General features: G+C 45.3%; 1 protein-coding gene across 7 annotated transcripts in view; it reads left to right on the top strand.

Moving 5' to 3' along the window:
- LOC147306597 (AT-rich interactive domain-containing protein 1B-like) overlaps positions 1-25,879 on the top strand; it is a 190,671-nt gene that overhangs the window by 52,870 nt on the left and 111,922 nt on the right. For 6 of the 7 annotated variants that reach the window (XM_086275348.1, XM_086275345.1, XM_086275342.1 and 3 more), the window contains 2 exons: positions 2,378-2,581; positions 21,137-21,316. In XM_086275348.1, coding sequence (XP_086131474.1) covers positions 2,387-2,581; positions 21,137-21,316 — 375 coding nt within the window. In that variant the 5' untranslated portion in view covers positions 2,378-2,386. The remainder of the gene's footprint in view (positions 1-2,377; positions 2,582-21,136; positions 21,317-25,879) is intronic. The other variant, XM_086275344.1, reaches the window with a different exon arrangement.

The raw sequence follows: 25,879 nt of genomic DNA, 5'->3' as shown, positions 1-25,879 counted from the left end.
TTCTCCGCTTCCAAAAACTCTGAGGTTATTTTCCGTCCTCAGTACCTTTGTAAGTGCAGCGTTTAATGTTTTTTGTACGCGTGCACACTTGGCAGCGGCGTGTGGGGGATTTATTTGTGTTGCGCTCAGCGTTTTTGGCAAACCGAGGACCTCTTGAGCTGGATTGGTGAACTGGATGGAGTTGGGGAGGGTGTGTGTGTGTGTGTGTCCCATATCACGGGTGGCACAGTGCCCTGGATTTTTCAGAAACTCGAGGACGTTTCATCGCTTAGTGCTGTCTGTGTGCTGTGGGTGTGCAAACATTCGAGCGGGTCATGCGCTGCCCTCCGCTCCATTATTTGAAACATATGACCGGCATCAGTTTGAGCATATCAACAAAATACTCGCAACAAATCTCCCCTTTGATGTTCAACTGGTTTAACTCTGTATATTACTGCGCTGATGCACTTAGAGCTAACTCTGCTTTAGCTGTATTGTAGTATTCTGAGCAGCTCACTCAGTCATGCTCTTTATTGTCTCTTTGAGCAATAAGAAGAAAAAGCATACAATACGATGAGTCAAACTTTTCTCTGAAAACGCTCCGTCTGTCAGTAAAAAAAAGATTTTTCTATCAGAAACATCTTAAAACTTGTTCTCCTCACAATGGTTCATAACTTTATTCTTCCCTAATGTTCTTCAGTTTAATGCTGGCAATCATTTTGTCAGATTAGATGTCGCGTTTCCTCTTCTGCTTAAATGTTTCATTGTCGATCCTTTCTGCTGGTGCACTCGGTGACTTCCTCCTCCCTCACACGGGGGATGATTCACTTCGTTTTTTCATGCACGGAGGAAGAAAAGCAAAGGGCAGCGAGTGTCTGCAGTTCATTATTATACTGTTACAAATCCGGCGATGCAGACCTTTGCAGGAAAGCCCCCCCTCCTCACACACCTGCTGTGAAATTACTTTAAGAGCGCTAACTTTCTCGCTCCCTCTTTCCCCGCCCAAACACAGTTTTATCACCCTCTCTCTCTCCCCTCCAAACTATTCCACGTGCACGCCTCAGTAGGCGCGAACGCTTTAACGCTGGACCGCCATAACTGTCCACGTAACCTGCTGAATAAAGTGCTCCCATCCCCTGACATGTCTTCTTGATATTAGCCTGGCAATATGAGGCAGCGGCAATTTCTCCTCCGCTCTAGACGAGGTGATATTGAGTTGGGGAGAAGGGAGGGAACTGAGGAGGGAGTTGGTGGTGGAAGAGAAAGAAGAGGCGGTGCGGGGGGGTCGGTGGCGGTTAGTTGGAAATGAGAGAGGAGAAGTGAAAGTGTGTGTGTGTGTGTGTGTGTGTGTGTGTGTGTGTGTGTGTGTGAGAGAGAGAGAGAGACACAGTAGGAACAAAGTGTCATAAATCACTCATGATCCTACGCGGCACAGACAAAAGAGAAGAAGAGGGAAGATAGAAGAAGTCTGCATTATTTGCCCAGCAGACAGACAAACACGCCGCTGCAGGTGACGGATTAGCATTAGCCTGATGCACTGTACCGGAATTTTCCAATGGCTCACTGGGACCCCAAACAACCCGTAAAAGGGCTCTGAAGTACTTACAATGGAATAAATTACCCTTGACATATTCTCTGTCCTGGCTTTGGTTTTCCTCTGTGCTCGTACGGGAAGCGAGCTCTCCAGGTGTGGCTTTGGAGAGCAGGTCCCGACTGCTTTGCTACTCTGAATTCCCTCTGGGATTCAAGCTCGCGAGTTTGAAATGACCCGTCACAAAAGCTTGGATCCACGCCCCTGCACCCACAACCTTTACTTAAACTCGGAAGTACATAAACTCGACTGCAGTAATAGAATAACTATCGCTTTATCTGCCAGTTTGCTGTAAGCAGCCGTATAGCACGAGTCGTACGGTGGTTATTGGCACCGCGGGGCTCTGGTTGCAGGAACGCGGCCATAGGTTTTTATTGCCGTTGCCTCCTGTTGCTTTAAACAACATTTACAACACTTGTAAAAGCCTCAGAGACATTAAAACAAAGATACGAGCTTTTAGGTTTTAATTAAATCATTTTATTTTGGCTCTTTTCCAGCAGAGTTTTGCTCCAAATAGCTACTCAATACACATCTTTGCTTATTTAATTCCATTTGTTGTTCATTTATGATCTGTTGACATTAATTTAAAGCTTTCACTTGTTGTGCAATTATGAAATAAATCAGCGATGGCTGTGGTTTGGAGTGGTGCACTAAGTGGACTTCAGTTAGGGGTTCCAACTTGGCAGATAGCAGATGAATTAATTTGAACACCTCTCGGGCAATTACAATGCACTGTCATGAATGAAGTATTAGCCAAAAACCAAATGCTGACTATGCATTAATAACCCCTCTTCTTCTCCCCTGCAGGTTTCCTCCATGGACTTCATGGCTATGAAGCGCTCGCAGCTGTACGGCATGGCCAACAATCCCTACTCCGCCCCGCAGCAGCCGGGGGCCGGACCCTATCCCCCCAGCCAGCCCTACGCATCGCCTCCCCCGCATCGATACCCGATGAGCCTACAGGGGAGGGGTCAAATGGGCATGGGTGGGATGCAGTATCCTCAGCAGCAGGTACGCAAACAAACCGGAGCACTGCATCTTTGCACCCGCGTTCGTCCTCCGGCGTGCATCGCGGATAGGTCGGCCCTCTCTGCAGTGCCGTTCCAGATATCACAGCTGCCTTTATAAGCGATATTGCAATGGGACATTTGCTTCTCGCACGAACATTATCCAACGATTTCCCCCTGAAGGCTTGGCATGTTCAATTTGAGACGCAGCCTAAAATACCAGGCAGCGCATCTCACACCCTGGCATGTGGTGGTGTCACTCCTGTTCATCACTCAGTTCCCGTTAGACTCCCACTGGAGCGAGATGGGTTTGATGCTGTGTGTGTGAGCGTGTGCGTGCAAGCCAGTTCTTTCTTAATGCTTGTTTGATGGTGCATTTGTGCACTTTGTTTTGCATCTCTATTTACTTTTGGAGGCATGTACGTGTGTGTGTGTGTGTGTGGAATGCTCTCTGTGTAGTAAACAGACGCAGCGCGGTCGGCCCACGTCACAGTCTCTGTGCAGCACAATAGGTCTGTGTTGGAGACAATAGTGCTTCTGTCTGCTTTATTGAGTCTTAAGTAAATCCCATTTGGACTGGTATGGTGTGTGTGTATTAATCTGCGTCCCTTTTATCTTTGCGTTTGTGTGAATGATACGTGTGTGCCACAGTTTTGGCAGAAAGTGAACTTCTTCGGTGCGTGTGTGTGCGTGCGTGCAGATAGCAGTTTAAATTCACCAGTGTAGTTTGCAGTGAAGCAGCAGTGCCGAGCACCACAGCGAGAGAGGGGGGAGCACAGTGTTCCCTGCTGTCACTGCCGGCTATATTTAGTCTGCCTGGTCTGTTGGTCTGGACTTGAACACCTCTCACTGGGCGAGCGAGCTTCCACACATAGCAAGAGAGTATAAAAAGAGAGAGAGAGAGAAGGGGAGAAACACATATTGACTAACAGGCAGACTTCCTGTATTGTCTAAAAATATTGTGCAATGTGCGTACAGGCAGCAGCAGAGGAGATGGTCCTGCACACACACGTTCACACACATTCTCCGACCGATCTTTCCTATTATACAATGAAAATGTGTCATTTGAAAACATAAAAAATGTCTGTTTACTGTTGATCCACTCAGGTTGTGGGAGCTGCTCTCATTTGTCTAAATCCAGAGAAAGGCGGTCAGGGGTAATAAATTCTGATAAAACGATACATCGAGGCATCGATTTATATCTTTTTTATTATGTTTTGGGAGCTCTCGCACTGAGGCGGTGCTGTCCTGGGAGGTTAGCGTCAGCACTGCGAGACTTGGTCTCATCAAGGCCCGGGAGGAGTTTTGTAGCATGAAATGCAAACAGCTATGAGGGAGCGGGGGTGTGATGCCAATGCGTAATAACATACAGCCAATGACACACAGAAAAATACATCCCCGGTTGTGTTTTGTGATGAAATCCTCTGCTGGATTACATATGGGAGGCTGTGGTTGGGGTAGCAATCACTGCCTAGCATTATGGAATGTAATTAGTTCAAATAGAATTAGTTGTTCGCTCTGGCTATAGCCATGGGAACTGTGCTTCTAAAGTTTCTAATTATCTGGCTCTGGCTTTAAAAGCAGCACCGCTGCATTGCCTATCTGCTGCTGGTGAAATCTAGCTCACAGTAATGAGTTTGGAGGAGGAGGTTTAATTCCACTCTCTCAGATGAGCGTAATGAGCCTTACCTACAGAAAGGCGGTCAGGGGTTTGATCAGGGAGGAGCAGGGAGGGGTAAAAAAAAATGTGTACTGGAACATATACAGTGAATCTGTTCCTGAAGCGAGTGGTAATTAAAAATCAAAAGATGCGTGAATTGCACTGATGATGGACGTGATTGCATCTCTCAGCACGCCCTCTTTCCTAACCTCGGGATCAGCTGCGAACAGCAGTCCTGACTACAGCTGCGTCAGCGAGGGGGATTGTGGGTGATGTAAGACGTAGCGCACACAATCCCCCATGATGCATCGCACTTCGGGGCTGAGACCTCGGCTTGTCACAGCCAAGCTGCTGGGTTGTTGCCAGGCAACGTGACGTCAACAAAGACCTGCGTTGGTCTATCTCTGTGATTTCCCTGGGACTTGAGCGACTGTGTGTGTGTGTGTGTGTGTGTGTGTCTGTGTCGGGGGTTTTAACACCAGACTAAAAGGTCTTCTTTGACTTTCTTTCATTATTATGATTAAACTCTGCAAAAAAATTAAGCCCCATTCGTCTTAAATATGAACTCCACAGTAATATGTATATTTCATCCTGTGCAGTTATTGGATATGTGTAAGGGCTCACCTCTATCCTTTGCATAAGGCTCACGTAATTAACCATTTTGTCATAATTTGACACATAATGGTTTGATTACTGGTGATGTTACTGGAATCTAATCTGTGGTACTGGCAGCGTGAAAGCACAGGTCGCTCTTGGACAGTTCAAGTCCCCCCATCTTCCCCCAAATTCATTAATTCACATGTCAATGAGTGAAAACAGTGTCCTCCTGTGCACGGTTAGATTTCCACTAATTACGGCGATAATTTTGTTTCATCATAGTTTTCTTTTTCTGACAAAAACAATCAATGCTTGAATAAAAACTAAGGCACGAGGACAAAAACCGTAATGAAATTTATTGACGCTGAATAAAAACGAGATGAAAACGTTTTACAGAGACGAGCTCCAATCACATCTAATGAAGCTGTGCAGAGGGCGGGGTGAATTTGGAAGTGATCCAATCAGAAGTAAGCTCCTGGTGTAGGAAGGTCGATGAGCACATTTGATGTTCCCCAGGAAACGCTTCCTGTTTCTCATGAAGACGCGTGTTGGGAAGAGAGGAGTTGATATGTTTGTAAACAAACTTTAGAATTTATTTTTTAGCTACTGAATCAACTTTAGTCTGCGATAATCTAATTATTATAAATCTAACAAATGTGAAAGAATTTAGAAGCCGAAATTATGACAAAAATGAAAAATTTGCTGTTAAAATTAAAGCTGATTAATAAGTCGGTGTTATTATTTCTGTTACTAGTAGTAATTTTGATAGAAATGTAACTATGTTTATGTGTGTTTGCATTTGCTATACAGATGCAATTAAAAAGGTGTCATATTTGCACAGCGACATTTAAACACACTTACACCTACACGCTGCACACACACACACACATTAAAAGCTTATGTGGAGACAGAGGTGAGAAGCTAAAAGCATATACAAACCCTTCTCTGAACATTCATGTAAACATCTCGACTCATCTTTAATCTGTTTTTTCACTGATGGAAGGTTATCAGTGCAAACCCACTCGGTGCGTTTTGAGACGAGTCGGTGTTTCCATGTGACCTCGATTACCTGTTCAGGCCACGAAGCCTGATGTCAGGAGTTACCTCCGGCTCGGATATGTGCAGGCATGCCGATGCAATTGTGCGTGCACGTACACACACCAACACGTTGTTAACAATGCATTTCACCAAATTAAATTCTCCTCTCGTGGCTTCCTTCCTTAATCCAGCCACGGGAGGCGCGCACAGACGCCAGTCTCGATGTTGATGTCTCAGAGAGAAGGAAAAAACATCCTCTCCACCCCGACGAGCCTCCAGCAAATAAGCCTAGAACTTGCATTAGGTGTAGTTAGTGTCATGCTGTGTCTGCATGCGTGTGAGACAGTTTGAGTGTGTTAGAGAGGCCGAGAGACGGAGCGCGCATGTAAAGCAGCGAAGGGCGTTTGCGTGGAGTGATGGGAGCCAGGACAAATATATCAGCAGAAGAAGGAGGGGAGGAAGGAGGAAGTAGAAGAAGGGGGCGGGTGTCTTGGGGATGACAGGAAAAAAATACGTCCGCTTGGTGGAAGTGGAATGAAGTCGAAACGAGGAAAGGAACGGAAAAAGAAAACTGTGCCGCCAATTCTAAGCGTAATTTCCTGTGATGTCAAAGTTGGCAGATGGAGAGGAAAAGGAATTTGAAGGAAACATTAGTGTTTGATGTGAAAAGAGGGGAGGAGTGATGTGGTGGGAGAACGAGCAGGAGAAAAAAATATCCTGGGAAATGAAAGAGAGTGAAAGAGAAGAAGGCAGGAGCGCGTGCGGGGGGTGAAAGTGTCAGCAGGTCAGGCAGAAACCATTACCAGTGCTGGCTGTTTGTTCCTTACACACTGGGCCAACTTAATAGAAGCCAAGCATTTAAAGTCAAGTGGAAATGTGGCTGACCCGCCACCTGTTCAGCACGCACACACCACAGCAGCTCCACACAAACAGTCTGTCTTTCAGGGCTTTTTATAGCTTTTATCACCACGCTCACTTTGCAGAGATTATTTTTTGGGCCTCGTCTTTGCACAGTAATCATCAGAGGGAAGAAGGAGAACAATAATGCATCAGTGTTCTTTAAAAAGCTTGGCTGCATTTCTTTCATCTGGGCAACAGCTGTGCACATTCCTAAATATTAAGCAACATCCAGAGACGGCGCGTCTCCGCTTTAGTTCGCTTCATTTGTCACGTTTATACAGCAGTGTGTCCTACAGCGCTTCTAAAAACAGCTGAAACCACAAAGCTAATGTGAAGCAACTGCATTTAATTTCATTTTATAAATACTTGTAGACATTCAAGCATTTATTGGAATTAAATCGCTGCACTGTAAACCCATAAAATAAAAAAAAGCCTTCCTGCAGTATGAAGTCAACTCAGATATTTTCATTTAATACGACATATTTCTTCATTTGCATCCTCCATTTGATTAAGTTAATGTAAATGAGAAATAATTAAAACGCACACTGTTTTATGTTAAAGAAAGGCAGCATTTATTACTCTCTTTTTAAATTAAAAAATAAGAACTCCCACACTCTGCCAGCATGACTTTTATAAAAGTTCACATGGCTCTCTGTGCTCTCCTGTGTGTGCTACGATGACGGTCGTCAAATCTCATTTCACATACAGTTGAAATACAGCCTGATGAGTTTAACAGAACAAACACACATCGAGCTAATATGACACAATGTGTTATAATAATGACAACACACCCCAACAAGTGTTGGATGCAGCTCTTTACAAAGGTGCCTGCACACTCGTGCTGCAGGCCTGACTTCAGTTCACGTGCACGAAGGAGGAAAACGGCTGAAGAGTTTGCAGAGGATGTGAAGACTGTTTTTAATTTTACTGCTTAAAAGAGCCAACTGAGCACGGGCCAGAGGCGATTATCCACTGCTGCTAACGCATCAGGTCTTTGCAAGCGTCTGCAAACACAGCATGCTAAGACAAAGCTTTGTGTTCATACTGGATCGATCACGTGGCGTTCGAGTCCTCGTTAGGACGAGGGGTCCTGCGTGGGGCCTTCAGTTGTGGTACTGCAGCTTACTCCCACTGTCCGAGGACGCGCTCGTGGAGAGTGAGTGGTTGCTCGCCTCTCGGTGCCCCCCACCTCAGACCTGGATGGGCTCCAGCCCCCTGCGAGCCTGATGCATCCATTATAATTAATGAGAAAATATTTATTTTCTATGTTTTGTCCTCAACGCTCACTCAAGCTTATGCTCATTTGTCTTCTATATACATTAATGTAACACAGAAGAGCAAACACTGTAATCATCTGTGAAAAGTGAAACCAACAGTAATAACTGCACGTTTACAGAATTACACTGCTGAACGGCATGCTGGGTAATGGCAGCTAGTCAAGTAGCTAGCCAGGTAGCATCCTCCATCGCTCAGCAGTGATGAAGAACAAAATAATAATCTGTGAGCTGCAGATTTGGAGGTTTTATGGCTTTAAATGATTCGTATGTTTTGTGATAACGTTGCCTCGCACAGTGACACCACAGTGACACGCACAGATGACGCTGAAACATGTAAACAGAGATGAAGACGTCTGAGCTGCAGACTTTGGAAGAATAGGCCCGAGAAGACTTTAATTCAACGCAGGAAAAAGTGTCAGCATGAAGGCCGACTCTGATTTTATTTCAAGGCCTCAGAGTCGATTATTTATCGTTTGTTTCATGTTTTTTGGTTTAAACTACTCAATTTACTGAACTTATTCAGGTTTTCCTGCTTAATGTGAGGCGAGATGCTGGACTTGTCTGAGAAGTCAGAAATTCATTTCAACAACGAAACAATTTTTTTTCTGTTCAGGAAGCAAATAACTGTAATTTGTTATCTTAATCAAAAAATAATAAAGTGTTTTACTGTTTATTTGTGCTTTTTTAAAATACTCTATTATCATAATTCACAGACAACAACAATAATTATGTTTTAACATTAGAAATATCATTTAGATTAAAGAGCTTGGACATGCTGGGGATGAAACATTAGCAGAAACGTGCTAAATATTTGTGGAATTTCCTGAACTGTTCATTTCAAGTGAAATCAGTTGAAGTTTCCGCAGCTTAGTTTATTTCTTTACAGTGAGTTTATTGACGTTCTTCACGTATCAAACTCACCTGTGTGTAATTAATCAAAGAAACGTCGGCAGCTTCTGTTTCAGGGTGGCTTTGTGCTCGCTTTCCAACTGCTGGAAACGGGAGGAAAATCCAGGATTGTCATTAATAACGCCTGTCCTCGTATGACAAGTCAGAAAGTCTGCTGTGAAAACGACCTAACACAGATAATACTTTAAGCGATCCATTAGTGCCAGGGTGAAAAATGATTTTTTGGCTAATACATTCATACTTACACCCCCCGCTGCTTTAGTATTTTTGACTGAAAACATCTCAAACTGATGAAAGAGCTGAAGAACTGCAAGTTCTCACGTCGTGACGGGAATCTCAACTAGCAATTTATTAAGCGCGGACGTGCTCAGAGGTCAGTCAGTTAAAGTGACGTGCACGTGGACAACACAGGCGGTAACTGTGAGCCAAATACTCCACAGGTGTCGCATCAGAGTTAGCCAGTCTGAACTGAAGGCAGAACTATCGTTGTAAGGACTCCATCCAGTCACTGTTTCCTTCTGTCTCCATGTAGAGGCACAGACAGAGGGGGAAGGAGCGAGTTCATCGGTTACCTTCAGCCCTCCGTATGTCTTTTGCTTTCCCTCACCATGTTGCCGTCAAGTTCCACACAGACGCACTTTCTTTAACCAAAAGCTGCCGATGTCATTAACCGTTCACGTCCTGATGTGGAGAAGTCATCTGTCCGTGGCCTCACCGACGTCGAGAGAGAGGGCCACTCGGAAGCACTTAGGGGCCCCGGGTGTCTCTGGGGTTAATGCAGCCTGTGGTGCCGGCTCTGACGGATGGCTGGGAAGCCCCACTAAATCAGCCCCTCTGCCAGGAAAGATGGAGCGAGAGGAGGGGTGGGGTGCAAAGGGGACCACTCCAGCTTCATCACAGCCCTCCCTCTTTTGAAAAGCTCTTGAAACGTCGCAGGCTCCCCGCTAATGTCATCCACGCCGGTGCACATGACGCGCACTGTCTTTGTTCCAGCTCCTCCACCTTCAGACCAGCTCTCCACACCAACCCACAGGACCCCGAGCATTCTCACCTCACAATTAAAACAGGCATTAGGAGAGAGGGAACGAGGAGGAAGGGGCGTAAAGAACAGCGAGCCAGATTGAAAGAACAGGAAGACAACGATATGGAAAGGCTGATTAATTAAGGGTTCCTCTCTGGCTACAGAACAGATGAAGTTTCAGGATCAATTAATTAGCAAGCTAGCCTACCCACGTCAATGGCTCTAATAGCCTGCTCTCATTTGTAACTTTTATTACCCCGCTGCTGTGGAGTGGCTCTCAGCCAATCAAATGCCGCGTGGAGCCCATGCTACATAGTCATTAACTGGAAGGGGGTGGGGGAAAACCCCTCCCATCCAGAGTGGTTTAAGTGATGTTATCAGTTATGTCACTGTAAAGCTTCTATATGCTCTGTAGCACAAGAAAGATGGACTTGTGTCTACGCTCAAACACATAGCAACATGTTTTATCCACAGTTATTAGTGTATTTATATTTGAGCCTGTGGATTATACTTTTTCACAAACGCAGCTGTCAGTTATTTCTCGCTGTTGCATTAGTCCTCCATCGCTCTTGCTCAGAGAGGTGAAGCAATGTTGGGATTTGATATTATTTTGTGCTGAACGCGGCGAGCGGGTGTAAAACGTCACAAACGGTGTGTTTTTGAAAGATCCGGGCTCGGCGCTCTGAGTCTGCGGCGCTCTATACGTGCCTGCTGATAAGATAAAAGAGCCGGGAGATGAAAGCAGAGCGAAACGGAGGGAGCGCGAAAGAGAGGGAAAAGAAAGGGGATGCTTTACGTCTTTGCCGAGTTACAGAGGGATTAGTGGCTGCTCTAATTGGCTCACGGAGAATTCATCTCAGTTTCCATCCAGATTAGATGGATTCTTACGCAGGTCAAGTCTGGCATCTCACTTTCTGGGCTTCATTTGTACTGCGGAGTGCGGAAGTGCTGAGATGTGACACGCCGTCAACATCTGAGACAGCACAGCATAATAACGCTGTTACCTGGATTCGGCTGCTGCTTTGTAACAGGAGCAGCCGAAGATGGGGCCTGTTTGTACAGCCTGGATGTTAAACAAGCGAATAAACGTCCATCTAAGTTTGAATGTTTTCAAGAGAGCAGCTTTTAAAAATATATTTACTTATGTAAACGGTCAGTTTACCTCCAAACAAACTCAAACTCTCGGCCTGCTCATCCATCTCATGCTTTTGCTGCCTTCACTTAAATAGGATGTAACCAGAGGGCACAAATTAGCAGCAGCATTTCCAGGAATCATAAACTGGTTAGCCCCAAATAAGGAAGAGCTACAAAACTGGGATGGAGGAACTATTTTCTGTCTACATCCACCAAACAGAAATTACAGCTCAGCTCAGGGCCCCCACCAACACACGCACAGACACACACCATCAAAAGAGGTCAGCATCATGGAAACAGCTAACCCAGCGGCCCCCAACCCCTGGGCCACAGAGTGGTTTGGTCCGGGCCGCGAGAGTTGAGGCTCAGGCGTGAAATGTATGGTTTTCAGGGTTTTTATCGGTTTTATCGTTAACTCGGTTTCCCTGGTGTGTTATGGATAAATCTTCTTTTTTTTGGTACCATTACCGGTTTTATTTTGTTGTATTTATCCGCGACACCTTAAAGGCCGGTCCGTGAAAATATTGTCGGACACAAACCGGTCCGTCTCACAAAAAAGGTTGGGGACCGCTGACTTAACTCATATATAACTTGGCCAGCATTTCACTTGATCCCTGGATGAGGCTGCTCGAAACGTTTGGTCTCTGAACATTTTTTCTGCTCTTGGATCTCTATGATGTCATAGAGAGGGGATATCCCTAATATGGTAGTTGTAGGCACACAACTATGGAATCCCGCAGAGTCCAAGAACAGCAGAGCAGGTGTCCTGTATTTGTAGTCTTTACACATTTTAAATAACAAATCACGCACCGTGAACTATGGCAGCAGGGAGACGGCGGCGTGCCTACGAGTGCGTTAGCGTGGATCGACTTCAGCGACATAAGTTATTAAAGGCACTGCGTGCTCGTCCTCTGAAGAGCCAATCCTTCCAAAAATGTCTACCTGCCCTTAACCCCTTAACCCCATCATCATCACGCCGCCAGTTCCTGATTAATCTGCGGCGCACAGAAGCGGCTCAGCCATCCATTGTGTCGCTGTCATTTAACAAGGCGGCGCCTCGTCGTGTCAGCATCCCGGAAAGACAGCCTCGCAGCAGGGGATGTAAAATACGAGTATAATCTCCTGAGCTCACGGTGACCGCTAATGGCGAAAAAGCGTTTTTTTCCCCCCCAACTCAAAGCAACCCCTCCCCTTCCCCTCCACCTTCTCCTCGTTCAGATGTAATTGACATGACTCCTACACAAGTTCAAGCCTGTCATCACAGCAAGCGGTGAAAAATGAGCCGAGCCGGCGTGCGTCGGAATGATTGATCTGAAAGACGTTTCGGGGCTATTTTGCGCTCAGTTGTGATGTTTACATGTGTCGTGAGCCTTCTTTTCTTGGTAATTTCATGATGATTATTTTCTATCTGTCAGGACGGAGTCGAGTTTGAGTCTGAGCTGGTGTTATTTCGCGTTCCTTCTGAATTTCCAGTATAATCATTGAGAAATTCTGTGTCAAGACATCGCACCGATCTGCTTTTTATTTTGGGATAACTGGCTGCACCTCCCTCATTATCAGCACTTGAATCCTTTTCACTTCACCCACTCTTCGCCCTCCTCCTCCTCCTCCCTCGCTTATTTAGGTCCATGTTTGACCCTCGCTGAATCACATTTGCTTTTTTCTCACTGCCTCTTTCTCAATTTCCCCTCGCGTTTCTGTCTGTCTTGGCGTCAGATTGGGGTCAGGAGTTTAGTAGGTGAAAAACATTTGGAGCCGGTGGCGCAGGGCCCAGAGCCTCTCGCAAAAAAAAGAAAAAATGAAATAAATAAACGGCTGTTCACACACACATTACGGAGAGCATTAACCTCACCTGCTCTGCCTCTCCAAATGTCTCCATTACCACTCTGTCTAGAACAACAGAGCCACTGCTAGTCAGCCAGCAATAAAACGCCAGCGACGAGCGCTCCCTTTGTGCATGTTTTTTTTCCCCCATCAATTGATGCGAGCAGAAACTGAGAATTAGAGAGAGGGAAAAATAAAGAGGGGCAGAGAGCAGCCTTCAGAAAAGGATCCAAGATGGAAATATAAAAAAGCTCGCCGTGCGTCTATCAGTTGATGGCTACACTGTCTGCTCGCGTTCTCTCGCCCGTCAGAGCGATTTGATGCTATCAGCGGGTCAAGAAGTCACACTCCTTCAAAAGACGGGCTTATGTTTTCATTTGGGAAGAGAAAAATCTTGCACTATATGAAGTGCACTGTGCAGAAAAATGCCGGCGAATTCACGTGCCTTTTTTAAAATGAATTTATTTTTTGTATCTTTAATATTTGCTGGCATGGGAGTGCTGCATATCCCTCCTCTCCCTCAGTTTTTTCTCCCCCGGCACCCGAGGAATGAGCTTAGGTGTCAAGGGCCTCCCAGTGTATGAGGAGGGGGAGGAGCCAAAGACAGAGATCAAAGAGAAGTATGGAGAGAGAGAGATGGAGAGCGGCGTCACCTTGGGGGGAGAGAGATAGGAGAGCGATGACGAGAGCCATGATGCGTCCCCTCTCCTTCTCCCTTATGTTTAATCATGAGCCCGTTGGTGCTGATCCTCGCCTCCGACACTTTGCATTTCATTAAGGGACTCACCTTCGTTTGCAATTCACCGCTGGATGTGGTATTGACTCCGAGTGGCTGATCTTATCACCACACAAAGCTGGAGACACCGGTTGATTTGTTTTGGTCCGGAGTGGAATAATAAGCTCCTGACGGCTGCAGCCCGGTGCTGTTCTTTGCACGTCAGCCTTTTGCATTGCAGAGATGGCAGGAGGCGATATTCACGTCCTTGTGCCGCAGCAGAACGTGTGCACGGTTACGGCGCTTTAGACGTCGGCGCATCTTGAAAATGAGAGAAAAAGTCAAATTCCCGCAAAAGATCAGAGCCGAGTTTGAGTCGAAAGCATCAGCTGCACAACATGAAACAAAAGCATCTTTAGCTCGAGCCACAGGCGGCAACGAGCCGAGCGTTTCCAAAAATGACGAGATAGAGTCAAACAATTAGGAAATGGTGATTTTTCCTAAAAGTGTAGCATTTTCTGGAGGATTTCAACAACAAATAACGGCCTCTGAATTCTAATTTGGCTTTGTGATTCTGTGTGAGCATTTAAATGATGTTGAAATGTTTTTATTTCCACGTTAGAGAAAGCAGTCCTGAGAGTTATCCTGATACCGCTGCACGTTTTCATTGTTTTGACTGACAGATCTGTCAGCACTGCCATTTCTCTCGTACCTTTTCCCCGCTTTGCTCCCTCGCTGAAATTTCCTTTGATTATCTGCCATTAAGTTCGCTTTAAGACCTGCCGACCTGCTGGAGAATGTAAATATGGAAAAGGAAATATCCAATGTTTCATTTTGCGCTGTGTTTACAAATGTCATTATTGTAATGCAGCCAGCTTTTGCATAGTCACATTCAGTCTTTGAATGATGCTATGATTAACCAGCGTGAGTGTAATTCAGCTGTGAAAAGGCCGTCGATCGTTAGAAGGTGCCAAGCATGCAGATACACTGTAGCGACTCGGAGGTGTTACAGAAGGGATTTGGAGCTCCGTGGAGTCGTTAAAGAAGACTTTTGTCATTTAAAAAAGGAAAAACGATGACCGCTGGAAACGCAGTTACTGCAGTTTTCATGCGTTTTCGTAGCCGGTCAGCCAGCTCAGAGTTGCAGGGCGTCTGGAGTCGATCCCAGTCACTCACAGGCACAGACCATCACTCACTGTCACACCTGTGGTCAGTTTAGAATCACCAGTTAAACGTACAGGCCTGTCTCTGGACTGTTGTATGCTCACTTCAACACCGTGCTGACCTAAAGTGTCTAAAGTAATTTAGTTTATATTTGTATTTCAGACCAAACTGGGAACATTTCCTCCATATTTTACTTTCATTTTCATTCATTTTATAACTTTGAATTTTTGCTCTTTTATTTCAGTTACCAAACAGTTTTTTTATTATTATTATAACACCTAGTTTTAGTTTATTTAGGTTAATATTATTAACTCTGTCTGGGACCAACCTTGATCAGCAGCTTTCATTATAGGATTAGGTTATGGTCAAATCAGTTTTATTGATAAATGATGTCCTGATTGGATGATGTGAGGCTGGTGCTGTGATGCATGTATAGATCGGAGGCCTCAGAGGGACAGCAGCCTGTTTGGTGACTATTCAGAATATTTATGCTGAATCCACTTGATTTTTTAGTTGGTGGACACAATGCGTCATGCAGAGGAAATTAAGGAGTTTTTCATCCCAGAATGAAAAAATTAAAATTGGAGGCTGATGATGAAACGGCGCCAAAAACAACATTAAATATTTGGAAAACTGTTTTTTTTTCTGTGGTATTTTTTATAGTTAAACTAATGTGATAAAGCATTTTCATACACTGATAGCATACTGGTGATACTTCACGTTTGCTCTTTGGTCACTTTATGATGATAGCAGCGCCTCGTTGAGCTGCCGCCCTGTCCAGCCTGTTGACTTCTTGCTGCTGTGCATCACATCCATCCTTAAAGCGTGCGCAGGCCTCGTATCCAGAGCTGTTCTTGTATCTGCCGTCTTGCTGCCCTTCCTCTCTCATACGGTTTTATCTTTATTGCTATTTTGCATTATCCCTATCCCTGCTCTCAGGCTCATCTTCCTTCCTGTGCTTTACTTTTTCTCTCCACATATCTGTGCGTCTGCATCGCTTTCTCTATCTGTCCCTCTCCGTCTTTATCACGTGAACCATCGCTTTATCTGTGGCTTTAAGTATGGCAGAGTGTAACACCCGTCCTCTATCTCCCCTCCGACTATCTATCCATCTCTGTCTCTAAACATCTTCCTTTGCCACTTTGTATCTGCTTTTTTTTCTTGCCGTTTCAGCCTCTGGTTCAGTCTTTTGTCAGCTCATCGAACTTCCCGCTTCTTGCAACACTTTTTAACTTTTCCATTTTAAGCAGCAGCTTCTTGGCCGACGAGCACAATGGCACGTGAATGTTAATGGCGAGCCTGTGATGTGCGGGCCTGTCAGGCCTGTCAGTGCGTGCGTATGAGTGCGTTTAGGGGTTGGGGTGGTGGCACCGCTTAGCGCTCTGGTTGGCTGAGTCCATCTGTCACTCAAAAATGGGCAACCTGTGGTCCCGGCCAGCAGCCACCCGTAGCGGCGCTTTGACAGTGTTATGAAAATTCCTGTCTATTGCTCATTGGCCCAATTGAATTACAAGCAGCGCCTTGTTCCGTGCAAGGTTTTTAAACGGCTGATTTAAGGCACATGTGCACGTACACACACACACACACACACACAGCCGCCTTGAATGAGGGTTAGCGCAGCTATTTATTCCCACCATTTGCAGAGCAGGAAGATATTGTCTGCCTTTTCATACGAGTCTTGTTTTGATAGATTTTTGATTGAGTTATTCTCAGTGTTTGCGCTCGTGTTTGTGTCTTTGTATCTTAATATGCCGCCAAGGCTTTTGTTTTCATCACACTGTTTCTGCAGTTTATGGTGAATTATTTGCTTCACAGGACGTCTATTCTGCGTCATTTCTCCCTACAGCACTTCACATCTGTTGTCATTTCATTACAGACATTTATTTGACACTGTGTGCCTGCCAAGACTCTGGATAAAGCACACTGTTATTTTGTCGGCTTCCACACACCTGAGTGGAGGGAAAAGGCAGAAAATGGTCTTATTTTCTACTTCCAGCAGTTATTTTTATTGTTGTAACCGGCAGCACAGCGAGTCTGTTTATCACCGAGCATATTCTCAGTCAAAGAGAATCAGGTTTCAGACAGCTGGTGTGTACTCAGCAGGTACAGTACATTCATACAGTCGAGCCCAGCAATCAAACAGAAGCTGCATTTGAATGACTCTCTCTTCCCTCCCAAAGCCACAGTGACAGGTTGCTACTTGTTAGACCTCCAGTCAGCCTGCTGCCTCTGTGTACTCATTTGACTGACTGTCGGCATTTCTGCCTCCTTCTCGTTTGGCTCTTCTGCTGCCTTCCCCGACTGTCTGTGTACCTGCTTGTGTTTTTGGCAGCAGCTATTCTCAAATGTTCATTTAACTACAGAAAATCTGTTTTTCAGAATAACCACCTTTGATGGCCCCATCTTATCTTAATGACCTTGTAGTACCACATCACCCTATTAGAGCACTTCGCTCTCGCTCTGCAGGCCTACTTGTTGTTCCTAGAGTATTTAAAAGTAGAATGGGAGGCAGAGCCTTCAGTTTTCAGGCCCCTCTTCTGTGGAACCAGCTTCCAGTTTGGATTCGGGAGACAGACACTATCTCTACTTTTAAGATTAGGCTTCAAACTTTCCTTTTTGCTAAAGCATATAGTTAGGGCTGGACCAGGTGACCCTGAATCCTCCCTTAGTTATGCTGCAATAGATGTAGGCTGCCGGGGATTCCCATGATGCACTGGGTGTTTCTTCTTCATTCAGTATGTATTAGTAGACCTCTCTGCACTGAATAATACTTGTTATTTTGTCTTTATCCCATCTTCCTTCTCACCCCAACCAATCACAGCAGATGGCCCCGCCCCTCCCTCAGCCTGGTTCTGCCGGAGGTTTCTTCCTGTTAAGAGGGAGTTTTTCCTTCCCACTGTCACCAAAGTGCTTGTTCATAGGGGGTCATGTGACTGTTGGGTTTTTCTCTGTGTTTTTATTGTAGGGTCTACTTTACAGTATAAAGCACCTTCAGGTGACTGTTGTTGTGATTTGGCGCTGTATAAATAAAATAAAATTGAATTGATGGCGCTATAAACTCCTTGGCTGTACATTTAAACAGTGGGCTGATGTAGGAGCGGCCCATGCAGACGGCAGTGCTGCTGGTTAATGGGCGATCAGCTGGGAGAGCGGTGTTGTTGAAAGTAGCACATATTCTGCATTCGGTGATGAAAGAGGATGAAGAAACTCAGCCACAGCCATCCATCCATTCACAGCAATTAAAGCCTCTTACACTTCCTGTCAATGAAAGTCCACTGCTCGCTTTGCTAATGCTTGTGATACGATGATGATGATGTTGAATGAAGCACTTCTTGTGGAGTCTAATTCAGTCTTAATTCCTCTACAGACTGTCCAAGTGGCTCGCTGTGGACAGAGTGTGTGTTTCTGTGAACCACATGATACGTATCTGAAAAACATTTGTGTTAGTATTGATGTTAGCGACGTGCTTACGAAGGCTGCCTTAATAACTGTCACACTGTCCCAAATATTTCCAACATTGTTCAAACCTGTAAAATCTGCCACTTGTGTCGATTTGTTTCATCTATGAATCGATTGGTATCATTTCTCACACATGAATGTACGTTTGATTGTTCTGATCAGGATCGCAGGGACACCATACAGCTGACCTGAGCACATATATAACTATCTATCACATTATTAAACATCGTTCATTTACATATAAATGAAAAGAATGAATATGCATTCATATCAATTCTTGTGCATTCTCGTGTTTTTATGAACCTGATTCCTACCTGAGAGCACCACACAGGTGATCCCACACTTTTCCACGACATCATCCGTGTCCACACTTCATAATCAGTGCAGTGGAGGACAGTGGGCTATCCAAGTACTCAGCAGTACAATAAGAGCCACACTAAAAATGAACCATCGCTTTAAAAAATAAAATGTGCAGTTATTTAATCAGTTTGTTCACAGCACACATTTTGACCAGTCCTAGCAGGAGAAGCTGTAATAGCACTAATTACATTAACAGTGGTTTTGATCCATGTAAGGGTCTCTGTGAGCACAATACAAGGCCTCTAAATGATATGCAGCCACTGTTAGTGCTGTAATCAGCCGGGTAGCCTCAGATAAAAAGGAATGCACCTCGTAAAGCCTCACAGGACTCAAACTGTAAGTGTATTTACACCCTTACAGCAGCTTCCTTCTAATAGAAAACAAAGAGAGTTAGCAGTTGTGACACTGATGGGTCCAAACTGCATTTTTATATCCAAATTCAAAGACCAGACCGAATCCGGTGTAGTTTATTATCTGCTCCTTAGCTTTCCATCCTTTGTAAGGAGGGTATTTGTAGCACTAAGAGGATCTTTTCTGGAGGTGCGAACTGAAACACGCTCTCTCTGTTGGACCTGTTTTTCTGTGATTTGTCTGTCACGCTGCCCACGTCTGTCTGCTCCTCCGTCTATCTGTCACTGTCTGTCCGTATCCGTCGGCCTGCCTGTCATCGTATTTGTCTGAGGAGGAAAGAAACCCACCCGTGGTTGTCTGGTCTCGATCTCCATGGCGACCCGATCCTGACCAATCCCGGAACAGCAGCATTCCAGTCGAGACCCACAGTGTTACGGCGGCCTGTCATCACTGATCGCGGGATAGAGTTGCTTCTGCTAAGTCGGAGTGGCTTTGATCCACAGCTAATGGCGTGTGTGACAGACAGAGGGAGAGAGTTTGTTTGTATTTCTTACTTTAGCAAATCCCTGCGAACAGACGACTGTGCATTCACTTGAGTATGTTGGAATCAGATACTGTGTGTGTGTGTGTGTGTGTGTGTGTGTGTGTGTGTGTGTGTGTGTGTGTGTTTCCCCGGCTTGCAGTAATGAATCCAGTGGTGCTGTTGGCATGAGCGGGGCCATGCTATTAACCTCTCTGCCAGCTAGACTGATCTCACCCTGTCTGTCTGTCTCATCGGCCTAATGACACACTCACACACACTCGTGCGCAGAAACCTGTCCTTCCTAATCAAATTTCCACTGAAGTGAATGGTATTCCACATTGTCCAATCATCTCCATTCAGAGAGTCAAAAAGCTTCTGCCGGTGCGGCGAGAATATTTCTTTTTTTACGACCCACTCAAAGGAAGGTACTCTTCAAAAGTGTTTGAAATGTAATAATCTCAACTGTTCCTCTGCAGCCAGATCAGATTTTAATATTTTTGCACCAGCCATCAGTTTTACGAGTGGGTTTCCTCGCTCACGAGAGTCACAGTAAAACTCCAGCCTTGCTTTTAATCTGACGAGGCAGCAGTGCGGCGGTTACGTCACGGTGGAGTCCCCTCTAACGCCATCCTCTATAAATCACTGTGAGTTTGAGTTTTACTTTGCCAAGCCTGCCACAGGAGATTTAAAGGGACATTTTAAACTTTAGGACTCGGGGCGCACGGCTTCGCTCGCGCCCCAAATTACAGCCTGTGTGCGCGTTTAATGAGTTTGCGGCAGAGCTCCTGGCGGAATAAAAATAAGCCACATGACATAATGGGGAAGAAATATGACATGAAACGTGCTGTCATATTGCTTCACCCGTGGTCGTAAATGTTGTTTAATAATGTGTGTTTATGTGCATGCGTGTGTGCACGTGATGAGAAAACCCCAGCCTCCATAGGAAATCCGCAGAGGAGCGAGGAGCACCTGGCGCTGTCTGCAGTCATAACAAATGACAAGAAGGGATTAAGGCTAGATTTGTATTTGTGCCAGCTTGTTACATGCATCCCCTGTTCACATTCTCTCTCATAACCACCATGTAATGCAGCATTGGCACTTGGCATGGCTTCGCCCTCCTGAGTTAGTTTTTTAACCGCTCTTGCTCTGGAACGCTGTGGCTCATCCGCGTGGCCCTCATTAAGGTCACGGCCTGGGACGGGGACTACAGTAATATCCGGCGCACTTCATCCCATCTGCGAGCTGTCCGAGTCGGAGTTAATGTAGAGAGCAGGATGCTTTGGCAAGGCAGAGGACATAAAGTTAGTGTTTTCTGCAGCGTGAGTTCATTAGGCAGAGCGCTGCTGGGAGGCGCGTGTCAGCCTGCTCGGAGCTAAATTAAGAGCCTCTCGCTGAGGGACAATCACATGAATTGGAAAAAAAGATAAGGGACAGTTTGTGTGGGATGCTTTTGCTTTTGGCAAATGTATGATTGACTACTGCAGTATGTTACCTGCCACCTGCTTTGATATCCTACTAATTGCACCTGGCACCCTCTCTGCATTGCTTTTAATTTAAAGTGAAAGTCTTGCTCTCAGTCCTGACCTTAATACCTCCCTTCTAACTGTCATGTGGTTGGTTGTTTCAGCAGGTGGTGCCATATGGCCAACAGGGGATGGTTGGGTACAGCCAGCAGCAGCAACAGCAGCAGCAGCAGCAGCAGCAAGGGGGGCAGCAGGGAACCCCTCCGTACTTCAGCCCCCCTCATCAGACTCCTCCAGGACCAACCCCGAGCTCCTACCTGCAGCCTCGGCCGCCACTGCAACAGGTACCAGCACACGGGCCCTAAACTGAGACCAGTGGTGCTTCCTGCAGGAAACAGCTGTGCACACGTTCACGTTTACATGAGGAAAAAATAAATAGTAGCCATAATTAATCAATACCACAAGGTTTCATCCAAATCTTTTTAATGTTTGAGTTGTGCTGAGATTGGAAAAAGCATCTTAACAGAGAAACCGTGTGTGTGCACATGTATTCATGTCTTTGTGGGGACCAAAAATGCTGGTCCCCACATGTTTGAAGATACAGTTGGGTTAGGATTAGGGAAAGCATTATGTCAATTAGATGTCCCACAAGATATGAAAACCCGAGTTGTGTGTGTGTATGCATGTGTGTGTTTGTGTGTGTGTGGTCCAGGCCCATTACTCTTTCTGTCACGATCCTGGGTCTTAGGACCCAGTGTTTTGAGTTTTAGTTCATTTTGATGTTTATAGTATGTTTAGCTCATTAGGCCTCCTATGTTGATTTGCTTATTAGTTCCCCCTTGTGTTTCAACCCATGTTAAGTCTCCCCTGCCCTTCATGTCTCTCTGTGCCCCCTCTGTTCTGTTTATGGTGTGTCTTTGCATGTTGGAGTTTCTTGTTTTCTGTCACCCTGCATTGTGCATTATGTTCTCATGGTTGGTCTTTTGTTACTCCCTCTAGTCTAGTCTCTTGTGTTCAAAGCTGAGTATTTCCCTCTGTGTATTTTGGTTCTTAGACCTCTGCCTTATGGTTTGTCTCTGTTTCTTAGTTGCTGTCTCCACTGTGTCTAGTTCGCGTCTCTGTGTGATACTTCCTGTTTTACTTTGAAGGTCCATGCCTCATGTGAGTGTTTCTAGTTTTGCGTCTCTGTCTCGTCCAGTCCTGATTTCTCCCAGCTGTGCCCTCCTTCTGTGTCTCATTCCCTCGTTATCCCTCTGTGTATTTAAGCCCTGTGTTTCTCTGAGTCAGTGTCGTAGTCTCCATCATAGCTGTGTGATTTTTCCCTGTGGCTCCTTGTGCTTTAGTTTTTCCAGTTTAGTTTATTTTGTATTGTTTTTCGTGTCCCACTCCACGCCAGCAATAAAGCTGTGTTTTTTGAGTTTACCTTTTGTCTCTGTGAGTTTGCGTTTGGGTCCTCTCCTGCCTGCCACACAGCCGTACTGTGACACTTTCGCATTATTCATGAGACATATTTTAGGTAGAGCTCACTCTCTGCGTTTTCAAATATTTAACTGTTTTCTCGAAGCACGCACACTGTGCAGAGACATTTGCATGCAATGCGTGTTTCGGAGATTGGACAATCATAGCTTATAAACACATATTGTATATTTTCAATGAGCACAGGCCTGCCAGTGCAAACCGAATTCTCAGAACAACAAAGGGCCTGTTCTGCAGATATGGATCGAGACGCGTCCTGCCAAGTTTTAGCGTGATGTTCTGTAGAAGATTTCCACTGGGAAGCTGGCTTCAAGCAGTTGTTTTTTCAGATTTGAGTGAAGTCTGCCCATGTGTTTCCCATCCACTCTGCAGCCAGAGGGATCTATCTATCAGCCCGCATGGAGTGACTCTGGCTCGCAGTGTTGCCCTGGATCATTACAGAGAGAGCAAAACAGACCAAAGGAAAGAAAATAAAACGGGACAAGACGGGAGAGATTACAGAAGAAGTGGACGGGAAAGGACAGACTGAAGAGGAGGAAAGAAGATCAGTTTGAACTGGATATGTCAGATTATGGAAACGGTGGTGCTGCGAGCCCTTCCGCAGGATCGTAGCTGATAAAGGCATTTAGTTGAATTCAGTCAGGATTGCCTAAAAAAAGAGCACTTCAGTGTGAGGTAAAAGGCTGAAGTGGCAACTAAAAAAGTACATAAAATAGCGTGCATTAATATGGATTGAGCATTTCCAGTAACATCACAGTGCAGCTGCAGATATGTGGTGATGATATGCATGCAGCCAGTGCATGACTGAGCACTGCACACTGCAACACGGATCAGGATGCTTTCCCTCTATAATGATGCATGTTATCCTTCATTACAGAGAACATCCACGCAAAGAGACGTCATCCAGCACATGCACTGGATAGGCCGTTAGTAGTTGTTCAGTATCTGCGCAGGCTGACTGCCGTTTGGCGGCGGCGGTTAGCTGTTATACTGTCATTTACCGAAACGTAATTAAAACTTTCTTCGGCAGACTTGAACACCGAGCGCACCGAGACAGAATGCTGAGCAAAAAGCCATCGTTGGCACAAAAGCAGGTTGTCAAAAAAGGAAATCATCAGTGTTAGCATATAGTAATTTTCATGCTGAGTGAATGTTTCAGCCAGCACGCCTTTTGTCTCACGCTGAAAACGCTCTTACTCTTGTTTCCTCACTTAACATGCTCACACACACAGACCGTGCAGCCTGCTGAGCAAATGTTAGTCACTCTAACTGGGAGCGGCTGAGATCCATGGCCGCGTTGACATTTGGTGACAGTAATGGTGTGTTTTCATCATTGCTGATCACACGGCGGCAATTGACCCACGCTGACATTTATATACCAGGTAGTTCTGCTCGAGTCCTCCCATTGGCCAAAGCCATTTCACCTGTGCTGATAAGTCCCGTATTGGTTGCTATGCCAACTTCTGCGCTGACCGGGGAGCTGGTCTCCCTCTGTTTTTCATTGTTATGCAAGTGTGCTCCTTTAAGGGCAGGCGCACAAGCTTGTTACGGCTACATGAAAGCCTCGATACCTTCGGCAGCTTCCCACCATCTTTACCTGTAATCACGGCGCCCTTCCTGCGTGTTGAAACAACGGTGCAGCATTTAATGTTGCTTTAGTGAGTCGCCACCTCCTGGTTCCTGCCTGTCTGTCACACTAAAGACCCGGCTAAATTTATTCTTTCCATCTTCTAATAAGCTCCTGGCTTGGATGCAGTTATGTTGCAGCCATTTACAGACAGACTTTACATATTATTAGGAACAAAGTGGGCCTTTAGCATGTACAGGCATACATGTGCAAGTGGCCAAACATTTCCATTATTTCAGCAGTTTGTGCCGCAGTAATTACTGAAAATTCATAATATTGATCATTAAAAAACATGACATTTTAAACATAACAAAACCAAGCAAGCGCGGTGGCATTAAGACAAAGTTAATTGGTCATCGATTGAGCGAGAGAGGATTTTCGAGAGGGAAACAAAATACCAGGAAACACCAGAATAAATTTAAAGAACAAAGAAAGGCGGTCGCCGGCTTTGATTTTGGATCCGAGAGGTAAACACGTTTGGAAAATTGAACGTACGCGGCGAGCTCGGCCAAGATTACAAATAGGTTTTGCGTGCCTTCAGCTCAGCGCTGCATCGCTTTCATTTTTCTGTTCTGAGCGAGCGTGTGGCTTCCTGTCACTTTTGTACACTGTGTCTGCGTGTACACTAATCAGCCGAGTGCGCCGCGGCAATTCGGAGCTGCGAAAAGGTCAAATGGTGACCTTTGTCTGTGATTCTGGGCTGAAATGAGACATGATGCGAGCCGCACAGAGCGGATTACACGCATACGCGCCATCGCCAGCGCACGCCAGATTAGGATGTCATTGTGGTATTGACCCCTGTTTTTTGACCCCCCATTACTCTGAGAAATCCAAGCTGAAAAGTTCTTTATTTTGTTCTTCTGGCACTCTCCGCAGTTCCTTTCCCCCACTCCACTCCCATTAACCCTAGCCAGAGGACATCCTCCAGTTGATGGAACCATTCCAGCTGCCTTTGACACAGAATTTGCTCTGCAACCGACCGCTATTAGCTGGTTTTGTAACAAATCGAAGTGAAAACGCTGCCTTTCTTTGAGTCTATTGCACTGCTGTGACCTCATCTGATTGCAAGGAGCAAAGAAGGCTAAAAAGGCATTTCGAAGACATCAAGGCTCATACAAAAAGTAAAAATATATATATATTTTCCACCAGGGAAGGAGTGCGCTTTGAAAAAATAAAAGTGCATGTGCTGGTAGATTTTGAATGGCTGTTTGAGAAAGGCAGATATTTTTAAAGCCATGATTATGAGTAACAGTGAAGTTTGTCCTTTATTTGACCCTTGTTTTTACCACATGAACTTCTCGATTGTTCCTATATGAGCGTGTCAATTTCCACCAAATCCTGTGGGATTAATCCTCTTTAAAAAATCTAATTGTAACAAGAATTACTCCTGCTATGTGGAAAAATATTCAAAAGCCCGTTTTTCTGGAAGTAAAGTTTAAAGACGCCCTATAAATATGGCGAACCCGAGTGTTAGCGCCAGCTCCGTTGTGAGACAAATCACTTAAAGGAGGAAACGTGTGCCCTTTCTTTCTCTTGATGGCTGTATTACGCTTGACGCACGGCAGATTAAGCGAGTGATATTTTGTTACCGTGTTACACACTCTGCCTCATAAAAACGAAAACGAGAGCGCTATAATTTCAAGAATTTGGAGATAATTTTTTATGGCGTGTTTGCTTTATTGGGTAGTATACAGCACAGTGTGACAGGATAGACTGGAGGGGGTGAAATGCAACGTTGGCCAACTGCCAGACTTAAACTCATAACGTTGTAAGGACACGGTGCAGGCTCTGATCAGCCACACTA

The sequence above is a fragment of the Aulonocara sp. 'chitande type north' Nkhata Bay genome, linkage group LG19 (assembly GCF_057382095.1).
Source record: "Aulonocara sp. 'chitande type north' Nkhata Bay isolate Kocher_YH1m ecotype deep benthic linkage group LG19, A_spYH_male_GT1.1, whole genome shotgun sequence".
Lineage (NCBI taxonomy): Eukaryota > Metazoa > Chordata > Actinopteri > Cichliformes > Cichlidae > Aulonocara > Aulonocara sp. 'chitande type north' Nkhata Bay.
Note: the sequence above shows the minus strand (reverse complement) of the source record. Positions and strands in the feature narration are given on the sequence as shown.